The sequence below is a fragment of the Solanum verrucosum genome, unplaced genomic scaffold (genome assembly GCF_900185275.1).
Source record: "Solanum verrucosum unplaced genomic scaffold, falcon-dt-bn FXZP01000196.1, whole genome shotgun sequence".
In the NCBI taxonomy this organism is placed as follows: Eukaryota; Viridiplantae; Streptophyta; class Magnoliopsida; order Solanales; family Solanaceae; genus Solanum; species Solanum verrucosum.
In genome coordinates this window covers 3,627,205-3,652,364 of record NW_026020420.1, presented here as the reverse complement: position 1 = coordinate 3,652,364, position 25,160 = coordinate 3,627,205, and the positions used below count along the sequence as shown (strand labels likewise).

The following is a 25,160-nucleotide window of genomic DNA, read 5'->3' as shown; positions in this document are numbered from 1 at the left end:
ATACTACTCTTTTTTCGTTTTATGTTTCTGTTGTAACTTCGAGTTTACTGATTATAGTATTTGAATGTTTCTATTGTGAAATTGGAGTTGTTACAATCGACTTGTATGTTGGCCTTCACGATTTTATTTGTGTGTACATGTAAAACAAGTAACTATTGGTGATTAAGACTAGCATTTGTATTCTACTTGCTTGTGTGTTTTACTATTTTCGAGATTGAGATGAAGACTTGACAAATGCATTTTGGTACGAATTTGCAAACATAGTTTTTTTTCCATATACTTAAGTACATTTATTAATTACGATAATAATATACCTGGTGTATACGTATTTTATTTCTACTTTTAATAATTACGACAACAACTTGCCTGGTGTAGAGATACTACATCCGTACCTTCATGAATGTCACTACTCAACTTCTTTAAGACTTGGCAAATGTATTTTGATACGAATTTGTAGACATGATTTTATTTTCATATACGCAAGTACATTTGTTAATTATGACAACAACATATCTAGTATACAAAGACTTTATTCTTACCTTAGTTGGGTGGAAAAGTTATTTTCAATAGATTCTCGACTCAAGAAAAATCACGTTTCAAAAGATGTTTGTAGTTGGCAACCTTTTCGCTAGAGAACTATTTTAAGCTTACATAGATTAAAGGATTGTGAATAGAAAGTTAGATAAAGTTTTGTGGCATAGGAATTTTAATCCTATGGTGATATTTTTAAGGTATATTGTTTCTGTATGTTAGGAATATCAATAAGCCCGTCTAGCTCAGTTGGTAGAGCGCAAGGCTCTTAACCTTGTGGTCGTGGGTTCGAGCCCCACGGTGGGCGTGTGTTTGTACTTTTTTCTTTTAACTAAAATTTTTTTCCTGAAAAGTCGATTACACGCTTAAACATTATAACAAGTGACGACCATTTATTTACCTTGAGAGATGTAACACAACTCTCACAATATGTGGTGTACGACGAGTGACGACCATTTATTTACCCTGAGACGTGTAACACAACTCTCACAATATGTGGTGTACGTCAGCGCCATGTCAAAAATTAAAAAAAATTATATTCTTTTTTATTTTTAGTTAACTTTTCTTTTGTTAACTATATTTTACACTAATAATCTCCAATTAATTATTAAAATTCTCTAATAATTATATTTTCTTCATAGAAAAATTACAATAAGATGAAAATTTTAACAATGGCCGCCAAGAACACTAATCGAAACATGGAGCTAATTTATGGAGTGAAAAATTCTCCCGTTTCTCTAAAAAAAAGCCCACCATAGCTGCAACGGCTAAGAAATCCCTAAATTTTTATCCCGCCGATGACATTAAGAAATTTTTTATTAACAAACACAAATCAAAACTCACAAAACATAGATTGATGATAACTAATATGCTAAGCAAGCTGAGAAGAAGTCAAAGAAGGAAGAAGGAGAGATTTTTGCTTAAAAGAAAGAGGAGAAAAATGTGTTTCCTCAAGAGGGTGGGGTTGAAGAAGAAGAAGAGGGTGGGTTGTGAAGAGTAGAGTGGGGTCTAATTGAATTTTGAAAAAAAAAATTCTACTTTAATAAATCTGACGGGCCTGTTTTTAAAAAAAAAAATTATTTTGCCACATTAGTTTTAGGGGGTAAATAAATTCACTTTTAAGTAGTAAAGGTGTAATAGGTCGTCATAATAATTTAAGCGTGTAACTGACTTTTCGAAACAAGTTTAAGGGGGAATATATGTTTTTTCCCTATTAAATGCCCAAACAAATAGGTACATAATTATCCACAATGAATCATATCACATTGAAAATATACATACATGAATTCAAGTAATTCATGAATAAACTCAATGGACAATCCACTTAGTTCAATGGATTTATAACAGGATACAATATCTATACAAATTTTTAATATTTATTATTGTTATACTTGTTATTAGGAATAGTTTCATATACTTGCATTTGAATTCATTAGACTTTTTTATAAAAAATTGTGCTGAGAAATTTTTATTTAATAATTATTTTACTTTTTGCATGTTATTGGCAAAAAATTGAAATGCAATCAAGATAAACATCCGTTAATGAAGCTACAATCTTAAGAAATGTTGATAATTATTTAGACTGGACTATTACTTTGTGATTTAAATAATATTTTAATATATACTGTACGATGTTGTACTGAAATAAATAATTATTTCACATAATAAATATGATATTGTAATGACAATGCAATCCTTATGTTCTAAGATCAAAATAATAAATTACCTTGAACTGTATTAATATAAAAAAAATCAAAATGGTTGGGATAGTTTATCAAATATATTGATATCGATACTTTTTCATCGTTGAAGCTTAGATTAAACTTAAGAGATGTGCTTTTATGACATCTAACTTCGAAAAAGATCTTATTTTAACTTTTTCTTCTTTGGTATAAAATGAAATTTTCTTTTGTACAAATATATTTGGAGTATATAATAGCATTGGATCCCATAGAGTTCTAGCAAGACAACCCCATGTGTTGGTTAGTCCCAAAAAAAGTTAGAAATGTTTGGCTTTTGGGGAACGTGCATTGTGTTTACTCACTGTTTTATTCAAATGAAAAAAGCCATTTGCCTTTTTACTTAAAAAAAAATCAATAATTAATTATGGAAAAAACGAAAAAAAAAAATGAAAATAAAGAACTGATAGATTATTTCCTTTTAAATAATTAATTATCGTGACTTATACCTCTTTACGTAGTTTTTTAAATATGTAATTAAATTCTATTTTTAAATATCATATATTAGAGTTTATGATCAAAATTTAAGACCTTAACTTTCAAAATTCGAAAGATTTAGTAAGATGGAAGGATGATTTTTTTGAAGAAAAGATGATCTTCAAAGTTTCAACTTATAATAATTCTTGCAATATATTTTTTAATGTAGGAAAAAATAATCTTGTTATCTTAAAAAAAGTTAATAAAAATAAAAATAAACCACATCTAGTAGTGAGAATATATCAGGAGTTAAAAATATATATATATATATTATATATAATATAAAAATCGAGATCTTTAACCAAATCACGTCCCATACGCAATAATTCTTGCAATATATTAATTTGCATGGATGTTATCTTACGTTTAATCAAATCCATCTCACCCCTAGCCCCACACATCGACACTATTAAAAAAGAAATATTTTTTATGTGATATTTTTCGCTGAAAAATGTTCATTAGTTATTCCTATATGCAGATATTTCGATTGAAGCAATAAGAAAAAAATAGCAGTTTTTCACTTAGAAGAATTAATAGATTTTCTCGAATTTTATCGCAAGTCTATTTCCCATCATGTGTATGATTTTGAGCTAGTTCAGTGACATTTAGATGAAAAAATCATAGTTTATTACAAAAATAATCATATATATATATATATATTATCTTGTATAATTATGTCCCTTATTTTAATTGTAAAATAATTCTAGAGTAAGGACCACTTTAATTGAACTGTTGCCATGCTATCAAGCTAGTTTCTTTCTTCTTTTATTGTTTTTCAGAGGTTAAACATAGGGTGACGATGAGAGATCGCGGTGGGCAGTGGCAGAGCCAGAATTTTCAATAAGGGGTTCAAAATCTAAAAGTATAGACACGAAATAGTCGAAGGGGGTTTGACATCTATTATATATACCTAAAAAATATTTTAACCATATATAAATCATATAATTTTCTGGCGAAGGGGATTCGGATGAACCCCTCATTGTAAGGTGGCTCCGCCACCGGCGGTGGGCAATGTCAATAAGTATTTTTTCATTCTTGATTAGAAAGTTTGGATGAGGAATGAAATCGCTCTTTAAAAAACATTTTATTCCTCAAATTAAATAAGGCTTAATTAATTTTCACTAGAATTTGATTATTTGCTACCCAAAGCGAATAACAAATACCCGGGAAAACCAAGCAAAAGAAAAATAAAATGAAGAAGATAACATGAACTAGCAGCTTTGCCAAACAGATCCTTAAATTTGGATTCATTCAAAATAAATATCACTTTAGAAATTTAATTCGCCAACTTTAATATTAAGAAAAAGAAAATAATAAACTATATACACCTTGTACTTGTGAATTATTTTTTTCATAAAAAAAAAAGGTTATAAACAACAGTTAAAATGGGACATTGGGAGTAATTGGACTTGCAATCCAATATTATTCCTTATATATATCAGAGTACATTTCTCAAAGATCATGATGGAGACTATATATATATATATGTTTCACTCATTTTCAAAGGTACAATTATATAGAAATTACAACATGATTGACGAAATAGGACACGACAAAATTCTAAAATTAAATAATTTCAATAAATAAATAAAAATAAATTGGAGACTAGTCATGTGAAAATTGTCACGTCCAGAAAAAAATAAGGAATTAAAAGATTGAAAATGTGCATTAAAATTAGTGTTTGCTTGAATTTTTGGGACAAGCTACATATATATGGGCCAATCATGCGAGTATATAGCAAATAATAAAAGGAATAATTACGAATCTTATAATATATATATTGGTAAACTAATTGAACGAAGCGTATATATTTGTAACTTTCCCAATATAAAACACACCAACTATTTGATGTCACAATTATTTATTTCAAATCTGGTATAATTCTGCAGTAAGAAAATAGAAAAAATTGCCAACTAGCAAGCAGAAAAAGTGAGTGATGACAAATTTAAAAGAAGAAGTTATTTTCAAAAGGGCTATCATATATAAAAATGAAAAAAAAATAGTATTTTGAAAATGATAGCTAACAAATTTGATTCTTTTTTTGATTATTATTATTATTATTTTCTTGTAAAACATGTGTTATGTATATGAATTTAAGATTTCTTCACATGCACCTCGCTCTCGTGTGTTCCAACTTTATGTAGTACTCCAGCTATGTCTTTGAATGGTCGTAATCGTCGATGACCCAACCCATGTCCACTATAAGCTTGGCGAGTTGTCCCTTGAAAATATTAGACAGAGTTATCGTATATAGACTTTTCTTTTTTTCTCAAGATTGAAAAATAATCGAACTAAGAAAAGTATAAAATAGCTATTATTAGTTTATCCATCTAGTATCGAAGTTCATGGTTAACTAATCATGTTATATATAATTTTATCGTAAAGAATTAACACTTTCTATATATAAAAAATTCATAATTTACAAAGTTCATGCTTAAAAGCACACGATTCTTCAAGCATGCACATATGTATCAACAATTAAAATTTCCTCTTACGTTTTGTTTTATAGTTATATATATATAGTTAAATACTATTGTATAATAATTGTTCGATTTGTGGAGTCCTTATGTCGGTAGGTGAAATTTTTATGCCTCTTATATTATTTTAAATAATTTTTATCTCATGTTATGCTATTCAATGTTGAGTTAGGCATACAAATATTTAATATTTCTTATCATTTCAATTTATGATTTTCTCGATATTGGAACCGAACTCTGATTATATTTTCTCGATATACTTATAAATCATAAAAATTATATTCATCAAGTTATCCTCTCCTTTTCTAAAATTATCCTTATTATAGTTCAGACCTTTTAGATTATGTAGTAAGAGAAAACAAAAAAATATCTATTCTCTTGATTTCTAAAATCACATTTATATTTATTATTATAGTAACACACATTTTAAACAGCAGAGAATATATAAAACAAAGAACAAAATTACACAAGAACTATATATATATCACCAATCAAGTCCTATAATATATCTTTAATTAAAGATTTTAAATTTAAATTTTATATATAATTTTTTTTTAACTTCATAATATTAATACGAAAAATTTAAATTAGTTAAAACTCAAAACAAATATCGAATAAGAGTGTGGGAACCCCACGCTGAGTGTACAGTGACACACGTGACGAGAAGAGTATCAGAGATTCACGGACTAGCCCTTGGGAATTACAAAACAACAGAACTGGTCCCCTAATTTTTTGAATCAGACACATGTGGGTCCAAATTGAATTAATTATTTTGTAATCATTTTATTCTTCATGTCTCAAGATTATATTGGAACAAGTAATGAAAAGGTCTCAAACTTTTCTACTTTCACTTTCTCACTTTCAATTTCCAATTCCAAGAGTAATTTCATCTTAGTTTGTAAAAAAAAGTTGTATTACTCTTTACGTCCACCTTTAAATATCGTAGTTTTCTTTTTTTAGAGTCAAATTATTAAAAAATTGACTAACATTTTATGAGCATTTTTTCATCATATTGATATGAAAAAAATTGCAATTTATAGTATTTTTTGTATAATTTTTGAATATTTATTTTTTTATTTAACATATTGAATTAATGTAATCTCATTTAACTTTGAAAATTAGTCAAATTGATTTTCAAAAAGGATAACATGGACAAATAAAAGTAGATGGAGGGAGTAGTAAATTAAATCCCATCAATTTACATCTTTCCCTCCACTTTTTTGGTTATGGTTGAAAGATTTCATTTTTTATGTTCTTTTTCCTTATCTGATGTCCGATATCCGATTTCATTATCAGGGAAATTTAAATTCAAAACTTCTAATTAAGAATGAAAGAGTACTCACCATACTCTCACAATTCTAGTTGGTTATTTTTTATGTTTTTCATATAAGTTGTTATTTAAATTTACCATGGTTTTATTTGCATCGTTATCTTCAAACTTTAGTATTTAAATAATCATTTTTTGATACATCAAGAACTATTTCAATTAAGTAAGATATATGTAAAAGATTAAATTATCATTTTTTCTATATACTAAAAAATATTTTAACTACATAATATATATGAACTTAAACAATCATTTTTGCATACACTAAAATCATTTCGATTACATATATATGAAGGAGTAAAATATTCCAAACATAATTTTCTCCACATTTCACATTAAACAACAATGAAATTAAATAAATTGTGGTTGGTCGTGACTTTGATAATAGGAATATTTTAGCTCGAAAGACTACAAAATGACACACAGCTCTACACATTCTAGTTACAAGCAGCATACAGCCAATACATATATATACAACATGGTAAGATATGTAGTTAGGTCAAAACATATATTATTTTTATGTGATTGATAAATACATAAATTTGAACTTAAAGCTTCTAGGTTCGAATTCACACGATAGTTAAAAAAGTTTGAATTTCGAAATTTCTTATGTACAATATAAATTGAGACATAAGAAGTAATAAATTTATAATAATAAGTTAAACTACATCATCAATATAAAGAATTTTACATTTTCGATGTATAAAATAAAATTTACATTCCCTCCGTTTTAATTTGTTTATTTTATTTTCCATTTTGGTCTGTTTACAAAATAATGTCTCTTTTTCTTCTTGACAATTCTTTAATTTGAATTTTTCCACCAGATATGTTTAAAGGTCATAAAATGAAAGAGCATTTTAGTACATTCTTCCTATCTTTAACTTAAAATCACAAGATTTAAAAATTTCCTTTTACTTGTGTAAACTTGGTGTAAAATAAAAATTGGACAAACAGATTGAAACGGAGTGCGTAATATAGGTGGCCCCAGCTGCTAAATCTATGGCTGACCCTTTGAAAAAATAAAAGGTAGAGATAAAGTTGAAAGGAGAGTTGTATAGAAAAAGAGAGGAAAATATTCTCTTTAGCTTTCAAGTTGGTCATTCTTTTTTGGTGTTATCTTTTGAAATCAAACAAAAAAAAATCCCAAGAAAATATTGTATTTCTCTTCATCATGTGTTTTTAAGATTTACACAACTTTGTGTTTTTCTTTGTGTTGTTATTGTGTGCTATTACTACTACTACTACTACTTATGTTTGTGTTCTTTTGGCACAATCTAAACAAAAAAAAACTTGTGAGATTTGAATACTACCAAGGTTTTCTTAACTGTTTGTATTTGGAAAAAAACACACACTTTGTTTTGTAGCTTAGACACAAAACCAAAACATAAACAAAAATGATGTCTGGAGATGTGTTTTCATTTCCTTCTTCTGTTAAAGCAGTACTTCCTCATCATCATCAAGAACTTCAAACAACAAACCCTAACCCTAAACCTAATACTTCTTCAAAGAAAAGAAGAAATCTTCCAGGAACACCAGGTATATTTATAAGTTTCAATCTTTTGTTTAATTTATTGCTATAGTGTTATACATAACTTTGATTTGCATGTCATGTATAGTAAGCAAAATCATACGAAAAGAAAAAAGGGATATGAGATAACCATAACAGATACGTCAGATGATGTCAAGGGGTTAATTTAGACCATGTTTTTTTTAAGTTTTAGGAATCTTGAACTCATGATAAAAGGTCAAATCTTGAATCCGCTTCTGAACTACATGTATATAAAAGACTTGCTTTTTTAGATTTTGTTGTTTGGTTTTTTGAGTTTTTTTTAAGTTAATTTTTTATGAGATAACCATAACAGATGCGTCTAATACCATGTTTCGAATCTTGAATACATAAAGATCAATTCTTGGACCCGTCTCTGAACTGCATGTTTATTTGTTGAATCACAGATCCAGATGCTGAAGTTATTGCTCTTTCACCAAAGTCACTCATGGCAACAAACAGATTCATATGTGAGATTTGCAACAAAGGTTTTCAAAGGGACCAGAATTTGCAACTTCATAGAAGAGGTCACAATCTTCCATGGAAGCTAAAGCAAAGAAACAAGCTAGAACAAGTGAAGAAGAAAGTGTATATTTGTCCAGAAAAGACATGTATTCACCACGATCCATCGCGTGCACTTGGAGACCTAACTGGAATTAAGAAACATTTTAGTAGAAAACATGGAGAAAAGAAGTGGAAATGTGAAAAATGTTCAAAGAAATATGCAGTTCAATCAGATTGGAAAGCTCATAGTAAAACTTGTGGAACTAGAGAGTACAAATGTGACTGTGGCACACTCTTTTCAAGGTATTTTTTAGTTTCTATTTACATGTTTTTTTGTTGGAGAATATATGTTTTAAGTACAATAAATGCTCATCCATTCATTGAAGTAAAATAAATACTCATCAAATAATAGTTTGGCCATCGTATCGATTCTATTTTTGAAAGATCTTTCCTTGCTCAAAGGCAAGTGCTCCAAACTTAAACTCCACTTCTCACTCAAGAAACTGGTGAAAGTCATTCATTATTTGAAATATCGATGAAATTCATGAACAAACACAACTTCAAATTGATCCAAATACTCTTTTTCGATTTCAACTTCAAATTGATATATGTTTTGTTTTTTTCAATTTCAACTATTTTACTATTGGGATTTAAATGTATTCTTCAATTGCAGAAAGGATAGTTTTATCACACACAGAGCTTTCTGTGATGCTTTAGCTGAGGAGAGTTCAAGAATCACATCAGTTGGTGCTACCAATTTGATCAACTTCCCAAATAATGTCACATTGTTGAACCAACAACAATCAAATTTACATGGCGGATTCGCAGGATTTAGATCAGATTTTGGTAGTTACACAACTGGTAATACTAATAATTCTCTTCATCAGCATCATCAGCAGCAGCAACAGCAAAAACCAAGATTATCACTTTGGTTAGATCAACAAGCAGCTCAAATATCGTCAAGTTCAAATCTTTTTGACAATTCAAGCACAGGGGGTTTTCAAGAAATGATCCAAATGCAATCCCAAAATGTATTTGGATCATCTAATTCAACATCTGCAAACTTTTCAATGGCTGAAGCATACAATTCTCTGTATTCCGATAGTCAAAACAGCCAATTAACCAAACCAAATTCGACCACGCCAATGTCTGCTACTGCACTTCTACAGAAAGCAGCACAAATGGGTTCTACAAAAAGTAGCAATCAATCAACTTTCTTTAGCAACAATTTCAGCAAACTGAACTCTTCTTCTTCATCCTCCCCAAATACACCAACTTTTACCAGTTTACAGAGTTGTGAAACAACAGATCAAATTTTCGCCAAGAAATCTGAAGATTACACAACGTCGTTGTTACACAGCAACAACGGGCTAATTGGGTGTCCGAATTTCACTTCTTCAGGGATTAATTTGGATGAGGCAATTATGCAAACAGTTGGTATGCATAGTACTCAAGCAGTTTCAATGAACGGTATGGATAATTGTTTGACGAGAGATTTTTTGGGAATTAAACACGAAGGGAATTGTCAGTTTTTGCCACAAGAGATTATTAAGTTTGCATCGATGAATAGTTCAGCTATGGGGTTAAGCCATTTACAGTAAACAGTTAGTCACTTAGCAATGGCGTCTGTCTTTTCATATATATTTTTGTATTTCGCAGTACAATAATGTAAAATGCTAAATTATCTTACAACTGTTGTAGCCCCAGCTAAGCCTATTGTTAACTAACTTTATCGATCTAACAGTATAACTCTTGAGTTGTCCCCTTTAAAATATAATAATCGGACAACGTTATACAAAGTTTCCACCGAGCTAACAAGTTCCTTCTACGTAATATTACTCCAGTAAATAAGTTGGATATTTAGAAAAAAAAAAAAAAAATTAATCTCTCTTTAACTACCATCTACTATTACAATATACTAGTAAAATTTGGAAAAGATATGTATAAGCAAATCTTATCACATATCTTGAAGATAGAGAGATTATTTTTTAAAAGCTCTTTGATTAAGAATTTAGTAGTTATTTCCTTGAATTTTAATATGTCGACTAAGAATAAAACAAGAAAAAATGCAATATTGGTATTAAGTTATTCATAATTCTAATTTCAGATCTTGTAATATTCCGATACGGTGTTGGTCTCTCCAATATTTATATTATATCATGAATCTTAACATATTTTAACTAATCACATCATTTATTTAATCCTTATTTTTTTAAAGTTAAGATCTGTTAAATTAAATTTGCCAGCTAAGGAGGGTCACAAGTACATAATTACGTACAATAATTTATAGTTAAACGTGTTTAATCACACATCAGAAGGATCAATTGTAAATGTCCCACTAATAATTAAGGGACCATAAACTTTATAATAATCCTCTAAAATAAACATAATTTTTTGGCTAATTTCAAGATTTGTAGGGTCTTAAAAATTCGAGTACGACCATTTGTGTTGGGAAGATACAAATACTAAAACGATGCCATGCATATTTGTGTTTATTTCTTGTGGAGAGCCAGAAATTTTATTATTTGAAATATAAAGAATTAAACATATTAATAGAATTTAAATGAATTCTTATTTCCACATGGCTCCGCCACGGTAATTTTGGAATTAATTTTTTTAATTATATGATAAAGACTATTGAGCTTCTATTTTTTTATATATATTTAATTTATCTTTTCTACCGTTTGTATTAATCCAAATTTGTTTTACTCCAACTATGTAACATCACACTCCTTTTTGTAACATTCTATTTGGCATTTTGTGTAGGATAAAAGGTGGCACGGAAAATTACGAGAAAGTGTATAGACTATTGTCAAACCAATCAGCCTATTTTAGTCAATCTTGGTTGGCTTTGAAGAATCTTTTGAGATTTTGGTTTGGTTTAACTTTTTATTTTTAATTCACTTTTTATATATTGACAAGATTTTTTTTAATTGTTATTTTTCATTCAGTGTCTAATATATATCTATATTGAAATTTAATTAATTTAAATTTGTGTCACATAAACTATTTTTAGGAGTAATTCATGTTATGTAAGTTATATTCAAGAGCAATGATCCAGGGCTCGAACACAAACCTGAAGCAAACTTCATCTATTATGCCTGATTAATGAGAAGATTTAGAAGGTGAGGGCTGTACTGTGTACATTAAGGGGAAGTTTGGTGTGTCGATAGACGATAGACAAGAGGATTTAATTCAGGGATAATTTTTAAGTGGTCTTTAATCTGTTGTATGGTTGTCAAGGGTGGAATAACTTATCCCTGGATTAACAATTAGTCCTGGGATAAGTTATCCCTCCAAGTGGGTGGAATAATAATCACATGTTAACTTATCATGGGATTAGGTAGGTAAAATAACAAAATACCCTCCTTAAACCCCATTTTTATACCTCACTTTACATTCATGTATATTAACATAATTTTTAACAACATTTATAATAGCATTCACAACCGTAATTATTCATTGTTCTTATGATAATATATTTTTCTATTAAAAAAATACATTTTGTAAATACAATTTTTATTTATGAATATAATATAAGTTGAATTTATTTGCCTAATTCTTATGTTCATTTATATTTTGATTTCTCTCAAAACGTTCACTCCACTATTAAATTGCATATTTTTAATTAAATAGTTTATTACTCACTTAAAAATTATATTTTATATATCAATTAAAATGTAGATAACTTTAATAATAAAATTTCTTTAACTTTTAATAAACTTAAATGGAAATTTTATTTTTAAACTAAATAAGATGAAGGTTTTATTTTTAAACTAAATAATATGAATGTTTTATTTTTAAGTTAAATAAGATGAAAGTTTAATTTTAAAAGCACACGATACAATCACGGAAATGCACACCCAAAAATATTTAAGCTAAATAAGATGGAAAGTTTTATTTTTAAGAATGAATAACTAAAACTTGAAAAAAAAAACTAAATAAGGTGGAGGATATTATTGTAAACAAACAACTTATTCTTAGAAATTATGCAATGAACATAAGTTTGAATAAGACAAACAAAACAAACAACAAAAATAAATCCCAGCATAACTTAAACAAATATAACTAATTCCATCGTAACTCATCACAGTATAATTTATTCTAACATAACTAATCCCAACAACCCTTAAAGGAGAGTATTGATAATGGTAAGATTATTTTGGTATGTGAAACTAGACTAGTAGTACTTCCTCCGTTTCACAAAGAATGACCTACTTTGACTTGGCACGGAGTTTAAAAAAATAAAGAAGACTTTTGAATCTTGTGGTCTTAAATTAAAATTGTGTCAAATTTACAAAATTGTCTTTTAATCTTGTGGTCTTAAACATGCCACGTGGAAAACTGAAATTAAAATGTTTCCAAAAAGGAAAAGAGGTCATTCTTTTTTAAACAGACTAAAAAGGAAATAAGGTCATTCTTTTTTAAACGGAGGAAGTACTATTTTAGACCCACTTTACTCTATGGAACAGTTTTTTTACTTTTCAGAAGTAGGCCTTGCTGCTATAGGCTTGGTAAGCTCTGCTGATGAATATTGTAATTATTGAATAATAATTAGTCACTAATAATTAATTTATTTAATAATATGTAACAGAGGTTACATCAAGCTGGTCATCATCGTCTTGTTTGCCTCTTGAGAGGTTAATTTAATATTATGGATATTCATGTAGTGCTTAAGCCTAACCACTCCTCTACTAGCCAAGTGTTACATCATCTTCACTTAATTTAATCTATTTCCACTCTCCAAGGTCTAACGACGACATTAGAAGCATGTATAATACCCCCCATATATCTACTACTACACACGGCTTTTCTTTATATTCCATCTTTAGTCCTTTACATTTATTTCATGTATATTACGCATTATTATTGGGCCCGCACGAATACCGCTTATCTAGTTTTTATATAGAGTTGGTATAAAAAGTTGTATTTGGAGAACTTTTGGGGTCAAACAATATTTATAAACATATCGCTTAGAATATGTATATATATTTATTCAATTTTATACGGTCTCTCAATCTCTTTCAAAGTAGTTTCAAACTGATTACACCCTCTTGAACTCTGTACAATCATAATCTGTCCAGAGTTTCTTTAGCTCTCCTAGTCCCATGGCCTTGTCTTCTTCTAATTATGGCAGAAATGGAACTTTTTGTAATAACATTGCATAGATGAGCTCAACTTTTAACAGATGACAAAGTTAAGCCATTTCTAATAGCTCAATGACATATTTAAATCTTTTTCTTTTTTTTTAATAATGTATGACACTGAGACTCGAAGACAAGATCTCTGTCAACTTTGATGCCACCATGTATCACACTTGGTTACCCTATAGGGCAATGAAATCAGCATTTATACAAAGAAAATACTGAAACAACACCAACCTTCTCTGAGTTGCCTTTAAGTTTTTTTCAAATGCCTCAATTTGCGTCCAAACATTTGAATGTTAATATATTGATACCAAGAACTTAAAACAAACTGTTCATTTCTAAACATATAAGCTGAAATACGAAAAACAAAGTAATGTATTGATAAAGGATCTGACACAAGTACGACTAACTTCTTCAAAGATGGAGGTGAGTGATCTTCCGTATATTGACAGTGCTCAAAAGTCAACTTTTTTCTTAGGCTAGTTGGCTAATACAAAGTCACAATTGTTGTTTGGCTCTTCTAAAGCATCCATTCCCTTGGAGGTTTGAATTAAATTTTGTATTTAAAACTTGAATAGAAAAGTAAGATTAACTACTCCTTCCATTTCAAATTGTTTATTTTACTCTCTTTCTTAGCCCATTTTAAAAAAATATTTCTTTTAAAGTCTTTGCCAAATCAAAACCAAAGAGTACATCATTATTAACAAGTTATAACTACAGACTGCAGAAAAAAACTCTCTGTTCTCATTTTTCTCCAACAACTCTCTATTTCTTCTACTCTGCTCTAGACGGATAAAAGAAGTAAACACACAAGAAGAAAAAAAAAAAAAAACCTCAGAAAGTTACATATACTATATACATATAAAATAAATAATTTTAAACAAATTAAAACAAGATTATTTTCTTATGGCTCCGCCCCAATGGAGCTACATGTTGTTCGCCCTCTAATCATTTTTAGTACAATTTGATGTTTGCTTGGTTTTCTGCACCCACACTCTTGCTCTATCTCGTAAGGTCTACCCACACTCTACTCGCAATTTAATTAGCTGCAGGAAACAATGGAGTCAACTTTTTCTTGCAAGGATATTGCCTTCTTAATCACACCCTTTCTGCACTCCCTAACACCAGCATCGACTCCACTAATGGAGTCCAACTTGAAAAGCAGAGACATCAGCGTTTCATTCACCCGCAACCTTTCCCTTTCGTCTCTCCGAATCAACTCCGCCGTTTCGCCGCATAAAAGCTTCCGCTCAATTTCATCCACCTCTTTTCGTATTGACATAATTCTCTTCACGTTTTTCCTCACCATATAGCCACGAAATACCTTCTGGATCCTTAACGCTGAAGCGGATCTTCTATCAGGCGCCTGCGCCGCCTCATCAGATTTCTGTGTCGGGAAGGACCGATCTGGATCGGAACTGACGGAGTGGACCGGAATCTGAACAACCTTCGTCGCCGGTTTGATTCCGGCAGATTTCTGATGGACCGATTGTACTGGTTTTCCTCTCGAGGAATAGCGAGGGCGAGCTTGCTGAGACCTATTGAAAAGATTTTCCATTGCTAACTTTGATCGGTTAGTTGAGATATTTTATTTGAATATTTGATAGCTAACGATTTTGTATTGTAAAATTCAATGAGACAAGCGGTTAGATTTTCTGCTATTTGAGGTAGAAGCTGAATTTTCCAGAATGAGAATTGAATATTCCAGAAGTTTCGAAACTTCTTCTGGAAGGCATCTTAGCTTTTGCTAGAATGTTCTTGAAATTCGCGGCAATAATTAAATATTGAAAAGAGTATTATATGATGTTTAATTGTAGTCAAATTCTTTGACAAAAAAAAATATCTCCAACCATATGCAGGATACAAAAAAATGACTACATTTATAATTTAACATACCAAAAAATATCTCCAACCAAATACAGGATACAAGAAAATGACTACATCTATAATAAAACACAAGCTAATACAAGTCGATAAAGTATTCTTTTACAGTGACATCATTTGACTGAATTTCATGGTGATATTATTATGTGTATAGAGAGCACAAAAATAAATAAGGTAAAGAGATGCACACAAACAAATCAAATAATACAGAGAAAATTGAAAGAGTTAAAAAAGTTCATAAGCTTAAAGAGAAGGAAGAAATCCAGTTGACAACACTGATACAATTGATCTTGCCTGCAATTCAGAGGAAGAAAACAAATAAGTAAAACAAAAAAAAACTATCAGCCCTTTTAGTAAGACTCTTGGCTGCAGTTGCTGTTACGATATTCGACGTCGTACTTTGAGCCCCGGAGATAACCTTCATTAACAATAAGGGAGATTCTTCTTTCTCCATACCCCTTCTCTTTGTCGCAGTCCTAAATGAAACAGCATAACCAAAAGCTATTAAACAATAGCTGCTCGTTTGACCTTCATGAAGCATAGGTCTCTGGTGTCGAAATAGAGTATTTGTATCTGTTTTCCAGTAGGGGGTGTTGCCCATAAATCCATCGAAGAGTTAAAATCCTTGTTTCCTCACAAGGTTAACGATGATTTTGTTCAAGCTGGAGATTTCTTCGTCTCTGTGACTTAAATCTTTCTTTAGTTTCTCAATCTCCATCAAATGAGTTTCACATTGATTACAACCTGCACCAGCAGTCTCCTTGAGTTCTGTACATTGGTCTTCTGTCCTTGGTTTCTTTGACTCTACAACGGCCTCTTCATCCTCAAGTGACCTCTTCTTTGGCGTGACCTCTTTATCTTTAGAATAATTATTGGCATCCATCTTACGAACATAACAAGACCCTGATACACCGGAATCAAGATGAAATGAAACGAGCTTCTGTGGCCGTCCACCAATATCCTAACAAAGACGGATATACAAAAGTTATGACAAAGTCAGTTAAATTACGACATATGCCTCTTTCGTTTGCACAATTTGGCTTCTCTGATAGGACAATGAAAACACTTTTGTACAAACAAGTCCTGAAAGTATACCAACCTTCTCTAGGTCACCTTCAAGTTTATTGAATGCCTCATTTGCCTCATGCTGATTTTTGAAGTTGACAAAGGCAGAATACTTGTCTGCTTGCCCTTTTTTATTAGCCTGCCAGCAGATCATAGATGGACAAACTAAGTATTATCCAGCGAAGTTTGAACTAGAAAGTGATGAACCGTACAGATTCTTACTCAAACATCATTCGCGTGCAAAAATCTTGATTACTGTTACTGTTTCTAAAGAAAACAATAGTTACTCGTAATTCTTAAATTGTTGGTTCCCACAATATTCTAAATATAAGAGAACTATAATGTATAATTCTTTGTCACTAGTAGCATGATATATGAAAACAAGTCATCGATCTAACTTAAAACTTGAACACCTTAGCCTCTAAACAAGATCTGTGAACTAGTTTTTTTGGGATTAATTGACTTAGTTTTCATAATATTCAATTTCATTGCAATTTTCATAATTATTTGATCCATATAATTTAATTTTGTGTGTGCATGCACATTTTTCTCCATTTGCCTCTTTTTACATTAAATCCCATGCTTTCATTGCGCTTAGCATTTCCAGTCTCAACTGACAGAATAAGTGTTGTCACGTTTTAGCCTTTAACAATATTGCCTTTCACTTGCATCAAGTAGCTGCTATGGCTTTTTAATAATGTTGGCAATGATTCATGTCAATGGACTTGTTTACAAGCACGTATCACGTGTGGGTAACTGTTAACATTGACATGTACATGAGTAGCTTCTTGCAAATAATAATGTATTTTGAAGAATTAGCACAAAGCATGAATACCCATGTCATACCAGCATGTGATTCTTCACTGATTGAATGTTGACATATGCTTTTATAAACTAGTTCAGACTACATAAAGATATCATTCATCAATGATATGAGATGAGAGAAAAAAGCATAAGATTCTCCTAACCTTAACTTCCACAGTAAAGTCTCCAGGAATAACTTTGTGCAACTCTTGGCTATGAACAGCTGCAGGTATTCTGTGGACAAGTAGCTTTGACGTCTCGGGCTCTTGCGCCTAAATTTAGGAGTAGATGATTGATGACCATCTTATCAATCAGGAAACAAGGAACTGAAATTTAAAATAAAAGGATCTAGACATTACCTCATCACAAACCAATGGTATGATATTATCACTTCCACATTCAAGCTTGGCAAGAACAAGTTTCATTGCAGTAATCGCATCATCTAGACAATTATGCGGAGAGCCTATCTTTCGAAGGTCAAACCCTAACACAGACTATTTGGAAACAATAGTAAGTAACAATGGCATTGATCAAACAGAGCTTGTGATAAATAGTTTAATACTTGTTAAAAACTTAAAATCTTCCGCTTGTAAAGTAATGATAGTTGGAAAAAGGATAACAGCGACAGAAACAAACAAAATAATTTGTTGATAAAATGAAGCACGCTTGTTTTTACCAACATATAAAAGAATAGAGTTCTTTAGAGTGTTCAGATAACAAGCATTTGAAGAAATGCCTGCACTTTGAAATTCCAAAATAGAATTGGAAATTTGGAATCTTAAGGAGGGTTGGTATGGACAACCATTCAACAGAGTGGACAGATTGCAGCATGGAAAGATGTACCTATTTTTTTTTTAAATGTCTTACCTTACACAAGTTACTTAAGGAAGGTCTTCTATTAGAAATTTGACCCTGATATTTGAATACATATGATGTGTCAATCACTCTTGCATGATCCATCTTCAAAGCTGTTAAAAATGACATAACAGAGAAAAAAGCATGTCGTAATTCTCTAAAGAACAGGGAGAGAAAAGGGAAAAGGGAATAGAAATAAAATAAAAACCTGGGGTACTAAAAAGAGACATGATCATACAATCATGTTATTTCCAGTTAGCAGTAGATATGCACCAAAGATTTACATGTTAATTAAAAGAACCGACACTTATGATAGAAGATGTAGCTTACCACGAAGATCATTGTGTAAACTATGGCCAACCAATATGGTTCCATGTGATAATAGCTTCTTCAGGGATGTCTGGATCATAACACCCAAAAGTTCAGACAAATAAATTGTTAATGGCTACTGGACAACCTAAAGTGGACAACTTTATACCTGTACATCAGCCAATGAACAAGAAACTCCTTCTAAATCTCCAGCAGTTATGCCAGTAATGTCAGTTCTGTAATCTGCAACTGGTTTGTTGGGATTCACAAATTCATTGAGTTTAACCTGCAATTTCAGAACCTCAAAATAACTTATGGTGACATTAAAAAGAGAGTTGTACCTCAAAATAACTTATGGTGACATTAAAAACAGAGTTGTACTACATCAGAGATAAAGAGGCCTCATTTTGCCATTTGTTATATAACATAAGGTATAAATCATAAAAATACCTCTAAATTACGGTCCACAGCACAGATTCTGACTAAAGCTTCAGTACCATCTTGGCAAAGGACCATTTCACAATCAATTGCAACCATGTCCTTTGATTGAATGAAATTAGATTTTTTACTCCTTTTGGTGACTAACCAGTCCTGTTCCCATGGATGTTAGTTAGGGTAAGAGAAGTTTGGTTTTACAATAGAACAGCCAATTATACAAGGCACAGATTCCAGTGCCACAGAATTAATTCAAGAAACGACTATCACCAGTTGAATAAACAATCTAAACTAAAATGCACCTATCATTACCTGCAGAGGATCAACATGAGCAAGTATAGAAGGAAAGCATGAAAAAAATTCTCAAAAACAATATGCTCTATTTCAACACAAATAAGCTGAAGCATGGGACACTATACCTCCTATAAACTGTCACAGAAAACATTTTTCATTTAGGACTTTTTCTAGAAATTGAACTTCTAAAGTAGACAATAAGAAAAGAAAACAAAAGGAAGTAACGAACCTCCTCGTGTGATGGAAATGAGTAGTCTATCGGATATTGAGGGTGCTCAAAAGTTAAGCGAACGAGTCTCTGCACTGCCACAATGTCAATTTATTAAGTACCAAAGTGGTTAGATGCAGTGATCATAAAGCTTCACAAGAATATACCAACTAGTCACTTCATGGAAAATGAGTAGTTGGGGATCCAAAAGAAAAGATTGCAACTTTCTTTTTTGATAAGGAAAGATCGCCACTTTTTTGCCATACAATTTATCTGAATATCACTTTCATTTGTTTTATATATTTTATACAAATATCAATGATGATTGGGCTAGTTTGCACATCTTGACTATAACCCCCTGAGCAAGTTGCTACACTCACCAAGAAACTCAAGAGAAAGTAAGATTAACTATATTATTAACAAGTTAACAACAGTCTCCAGTTAAATACTAACAGAAAAAGTTATACCTAACAGTTAACTAGAGGTCAATTAACTATCTTCGATCCACTTAAGTAGATTTCCCAATTATCTAAAAGAAAAACTGCCCTAATGTTGCAGTTATGATTAATAACACCCAAAAGCCAAAATATATTGTTCACCTGTTCAGCGGATTCACTGTCCGGGGAACTTTTCTGGAGCTTCTCAACAGCGTCTCGGTTTGAATGACATTGAAACACCTTATCAAAAAACTGCACAAGAAAGGAACATTTTAGTATTCACATTAACAGAATGCTTTTACACTAATTAAACAAACGAAATCTAGAAGTCCATCTATAACCACCTTTAAGTCATCTTCGCTAAACGTCTTTAAAAATGTCAGCAGCACATCAATGGACCTCTTGGATGGGTCACTCAAGCTAACCCCAAGCTTCTTGTCGTAGGATCTCAAAAAATCTTTCCACCCTCCTTTACTTCCCTTCATCTCCCGCTTTTGAGCCAACTTTACAATTTCAGCAAGAACCTTTTATAACAGTTAAAATAAAAAGGCACAATATCATTTCTTCTGAACCAAAGTGTTACAATCCAATCTATTACACACACATATTTGCACACTTAGAAAGCCCTAATTACTATCTAATTTTAGAAAAACTAAACGCAAAACCAGCTCCAAAATACAGATGACATAAGGCCTATAATAATTGTCAATTCTACAGATTACTGCTCCTTTCATATAAGTAAACAAACCATTTAAAACGATTTTGGCTTCTTGACAATCTACCATCCAACAACAACTACATATACAGTGTAATTTCGATAGACCCTCGGCTCGAAAGAGATGAAAATGTACTATAATACCAATTTACCATTCAACTAAAAGAAAAAAATTGACACTTTATTACCAAACAACAACATACCCACTTGTAGAGTATACACAGACCTTTCCCCTACCTTGGAGGTAGAGAGGCTGTTTCCGATAGACCTTCGGCTCAAGGAAACTGTATAACCAATTCAAAAAAAAAAAAAAAAATTGCTACTGTATTCTGCCGAAGAGCTTACCTCTTTCTTGGCTGATTCAAGTTTCGATTCCATTGGAAATTGAATAAAGTTGAGATCTTGCAGGGAAAAATTGATAAACTTCTGAGTAACAAGGAAGAAGCAGGCGGAATGGAAGTAATTCTAGGGTTTATGGATTGAGGGTTTTAGGATTAGCCATGGTGGAGACCTAAAAAGGTTGATTTAGTACCCCCTAACTTTTGTTTTTTTATACATTTGGTGCTATAAGTTTCCTTTATTGCAAAATTTTCACAAAACTCTTTTCTTTTATGGTTTTATGCTCGCGTTAGAGCTACGACTAAATTCAAATTGCACACTACAAAACCTGTTTGGGGTGGGCGCTCCCAAAAGCATTATCAGCCAAAATATAATCTCATTGATTTTCTACTTCGCAACAATTTGCGATTTAATCCCATGAAGATAAATCTTTAACTTGTAAATTTAATGAATGATATTGAATTGTCAAATCAATTCGCTGAGAATTAACAATGAGAGACTATGGTTCATGAGTTATTTTTGTAAGGACAAAAGATAGAATACATATGTTTTTGTGCTTACAATATTTTTATGCTTTCGATGCATCACACACTATTTAGATGAAAAATATACATTACTACTAAATCACCTTATAAATTTCGCATTTTTATTCAACACGTACTTAAGTTGTTTGCAGTCCTAAGCAGTTGGCTATGTGATAATCTTTATCACATGAAAAATACATGAATACATCCCTTTTTTAAACGCATGAAAGTGAAGAAAATAGAAAAAAATAATTGTTTGAATCGTTAATTGTCGCATAGCCATATATTTCATCGATTACATTATTTCAATTGTGCATTTCTTCTTAATGTGTATATATATATAAATAAAATGGGCAAATTACATAAATCACATACTTTTAAGGCAAAATTATAATCTATCCCTTAAAAGTTTATAATTACAGAAATCCTCAAATAGATACAATAATATAAGCGCTGATACATTAATCATTTAATCTGATGCGCGAGATATATTAATCATTAAGTAAGATACATTATATTTTATACATGATACACTAATCTGATGCGCGAGATATAATAATATAAGCGCGCTGATACATTAATCTGATGCACGAGATACACTAATCTGATGCGCAAAAATGAGGAATTTTGGAGATTTGTAAAACTTATAGGGAATAATGGTAATAAGTAAACCAAAATGTGGGATTTCTATAAATTTTTCATATAAAATCCATAGTAAGAAAGCTAGTTCAATTAGAATGGGCCTTCGTTCGGCCCAAATCTAATTTTACCACAGTTGACTGTAAACCCAACTATGTTATCAAGATATTAGGACAAATCTAACACCACTTAACGGAAAATATGGTGTAAAATTTGGTATCATTAAGTTTTAGTACACTTGTATGTGATTTCTTATACTTCATATGCGTACTTGATAAATATGCAATGGAAAAAGAAGGGTAGATGTTTATTTCACATCTGATATTTACATCTAATCGTGTAGATTTACTATAATTAAGTGAATTAATAAGTTGATGATGCATATTAAGCGTTGCAAGCCTATGTCCGAACACATATATCATGTATCTATTTAACTTGAATTAAACATCGGGTCTAAATAAGATTTTGTCAAGAAAAAAATATATCATATACATATTGGTTTGATGTAAACATTGGGTGTAAATAAGTTTTTGTCCAAAAAAAAATAGTCTTTTTTATCGCAATTCATATGAAAAGATTCGAAATACGAGGATTGAAACACATATTTTTTTACAATGAACAATGAGCATGTGCTACTAGCTAGAACATATGCTCAATTAACTTAATTGGGATCTAGGCAATGACAATCCTAAGGAGTAGTTCATATACTTCTTATATTTCCTTAATAACTACATGTCTAAAATATGTTACTTCCGTGTTCATTTTTATTTGTTCATTATATTAGAAATATATATTCATAATTTATTTGTTCTGTTGGAAATCAAGAGATAATTTACCATTTTATACCTATTTTATCCTTATTATTAAGTATTATATAATATTCATTTCCCAACAGTTCGATAACTTAATAACTAGGAGTGATTCAATAGGTGTGTCAAATTCAACATTAATGGAGGAAGTATATTTTGGATAGCCAGAAGTGTGTAATGACTCAAGTCCAAATATCTAGGTATTGTCTAATTAGATTCGTGATCTCACAATTTTTATTCTTTTAAACTTTAATCTAAACGGTACCTCGAACATAGAATTCATAGGCTGCCCCTATTTAATCTCTAGTTTTTCTCCATCTCATTCATACGTGAGATTCTATCAAACAAGCATCATGATAAACTATGACTACGAGTCCATGACTGGGATCATCGTCTCCTGCCCATTATCCAAGCCTCATATAAGCAGAATGTTGGTGTTATCTAACCGTCACCAAAATAATAATTACTAGGAGTAGAATATGGACTAGACAGGGAAGACTCTGTGTTGAAGTAATAAGAGATCAACATGTTTTTCAAGAAATCGGTGAAGTGTCAAAATAGTAGTACCTTTTTCTTCCTTTGTCTCGAAGAAATTAAAAGTGTATACATACATATAAAACATTAATGTAAAACACTTAATTCTGTCTTGTTATTGACTTTAATAATACATTTCTCTTTAGGGGCGGAGCCAATACAGGGTTAGAGGTTCATTCAAACCTCTTTCGATGAAAATTTATAAAGTATTTTATACTTGGTATAAATTATTTTCAAAAAATTACATAATTTCACAAATATCTCTATCATATTTATTAATTTTTCCTATAATTTGAAATAATTACATATTGTCTCACTAATTAATAACTTCATATTAGATACACTATTACATGTATTTTTGCTATTAGATACACTCAAATAGGGAGAAAGGTGAGTGAGAGAAAGAGAGAGGCGAGTGAGATAGTTTATGAATCTCAGATACATGCGAATCAAACTAGATACAAGGAGAGATACGAGAGAAAGGAGAGTAGCGAACGAGATAGGAGAGAGGCGACTAAGATACTTAGATACATGTGAATCTACTTGGATACAATATATATATATATATATATATATATATATATAGAGAGAGAGAGAGAGAGAGAGAGAGAGAGAGAATAAATTACACTTATTTTTGACCTCATGTATCCAAGAAATATGTATCTGGACGTGCCAAAGGTATATATCTAAATCCAAAAATCTAAGACGTTTTGTAATAATGAAAAGTAAAGGAAAGGGAGGTTATTAGGCACTAAACTAGTGAGATTTCTATAAGTTATCAATTATTTTTACCCTTTGACCAGTGGCGGAGCTATGATTTTTAATAAAGGGTTCAAAATTTGAAGAAGTAAACCACGAACTAATCGAAGAGGGTTCGACATCTACTATATATAAGTAAAAAAATAATGTTAACCATGTATAAATAGTAATATTTTCCACCGAAGGGGGTTCGGATGAACCCCTAAGTCTATGCTAGCTCCGCCCCTGCCTTTGACTAAATCGTATATTTACTTCTTCGTATTTAGAACCTCTGAGTAAAAATTCTAACGCCGATACTATTCTCTTACTTATATAATATAATCATTGAATTTACTGATTAGATTGTTGATATTTTTGCTTTATCCAATTTCATAATTAAGATTAGTAAAAAATTTGAATCCTATTAGCGGTGAAGAGAAAAGTTGACTAGACTATAAATTAACTTGTCCCCATAACTTCTGGAGAAAACTATTTAAGTAAAGAAAACAAAAAAGTATTCAGATTTGACCCTAGAAGATTCTAATTAAAGAAAAAAAAAGCCTATAATTTAGAATGATTCATTACCAAATAATTATTATGTTAATTTGTTATGGAGTCTTTGGCTTCTCAAGTGTTTGAATCATTTTTAACAAAGTCTTTCAAGTTGTGACATTAATCATTTCTAAAATAGAATAGACAACTAATTAATGATGGTCTTTAATTTCACGTAGGATAAAAATGGAAGATTCTCAAAGTTTGGTTTTAGACCCTTAACTTAAGTATGTTCTCTAATATCAAACAAGTAGGATCAATAGTTTAATAT

The 25,160-nt window shown here is 30.7% G+C and overlaps 4 protein-coding genes and 1 non-coding gene across 5 annotated transcripts in view; 3 read left to right on the top strand and 2 right to left on the bottom strand.

Moving 5' to 3' along the window:
• Window positions 1-25,160, top strand: part of LOC125841014 (cytokinin riboside 5'-monophosphate phosphoribohydrolase LOG3) — a 102,051-nt gene that overhangs the window by 51,167 nt on the left and 25,724 nt on the right. The gene's annotated exons all lie outside the window — the stretch shown is intronic.
• Window positions 766-838, top strand: TRNAK-CUU (transfer RNA lysine (anticodon CUU)). Its single transcript has one exon. It is a non-coding gene; the product is annotated as a tRNA-Lys (tRNA).
• LOC125840999 (zinc finger protein JACKDAW-like) lies at window positions 7,578-10,350 on the top strand. The gene is made up of 3 exons (XM_049519995.1): window positions 7,578-8,087; window positions 8,505-8,904; window positions 9,275-10,350. Exons 1-3 carry the CDS (start codon window positions 7,946-7,948, stop codon window positions 10,200-10,202), a joined length of 1,470 nt encoding a protein of 489 aa, XP_049375952.1. The 5' UTR covers window positions 7,578-7,945; the 3' UTR covers window positions 10,203-10,350.
• Window positions 14,791-15,306, bottom strand: LOC125806952 (BAG family molecular chaperone regulator 5, mitochondrial-like). The gene has a single exon (XM_049486704.1). It carries the CDS (start codon window positions 15,304-15,306, stop codon window positions 14,791-14,793), a length of 516 nt encoding a protein of 171 aa, XP_049342661.1.
• Window positions 15,813-21,282, bottom strand: LOC125840996 (small RNA degrading nuclease 1-like). Its single transcript, XM_049519991.1, has 12 exons — window positions 21,100-21,282; window positions 20,384-20,563; window positions 20,202-20,291; window positions 19,624-19,692; window positions 19,116-19,256; window positions 18,835-18,951; window positions 18,687-18,756; window positions 18,369-18,469; window positions 17,861-17,995; window positions 17,666-17,773; window positions 16,732-16,836; window positions 15,813-16,593 (listed from the first exon to the last, which is right to left on the bottom strand). Exons 1-12 carry the CDS (start codon window positions 21,130-21,132, stop codon window positions 16,249-16,251), a joined length of 1,494 nt encoding a protein of 497 aa, XP_049375948.1. The 5' UTR covers window positions 21,133-21,282; the 3' UTR covers window positions 15,813-16,248.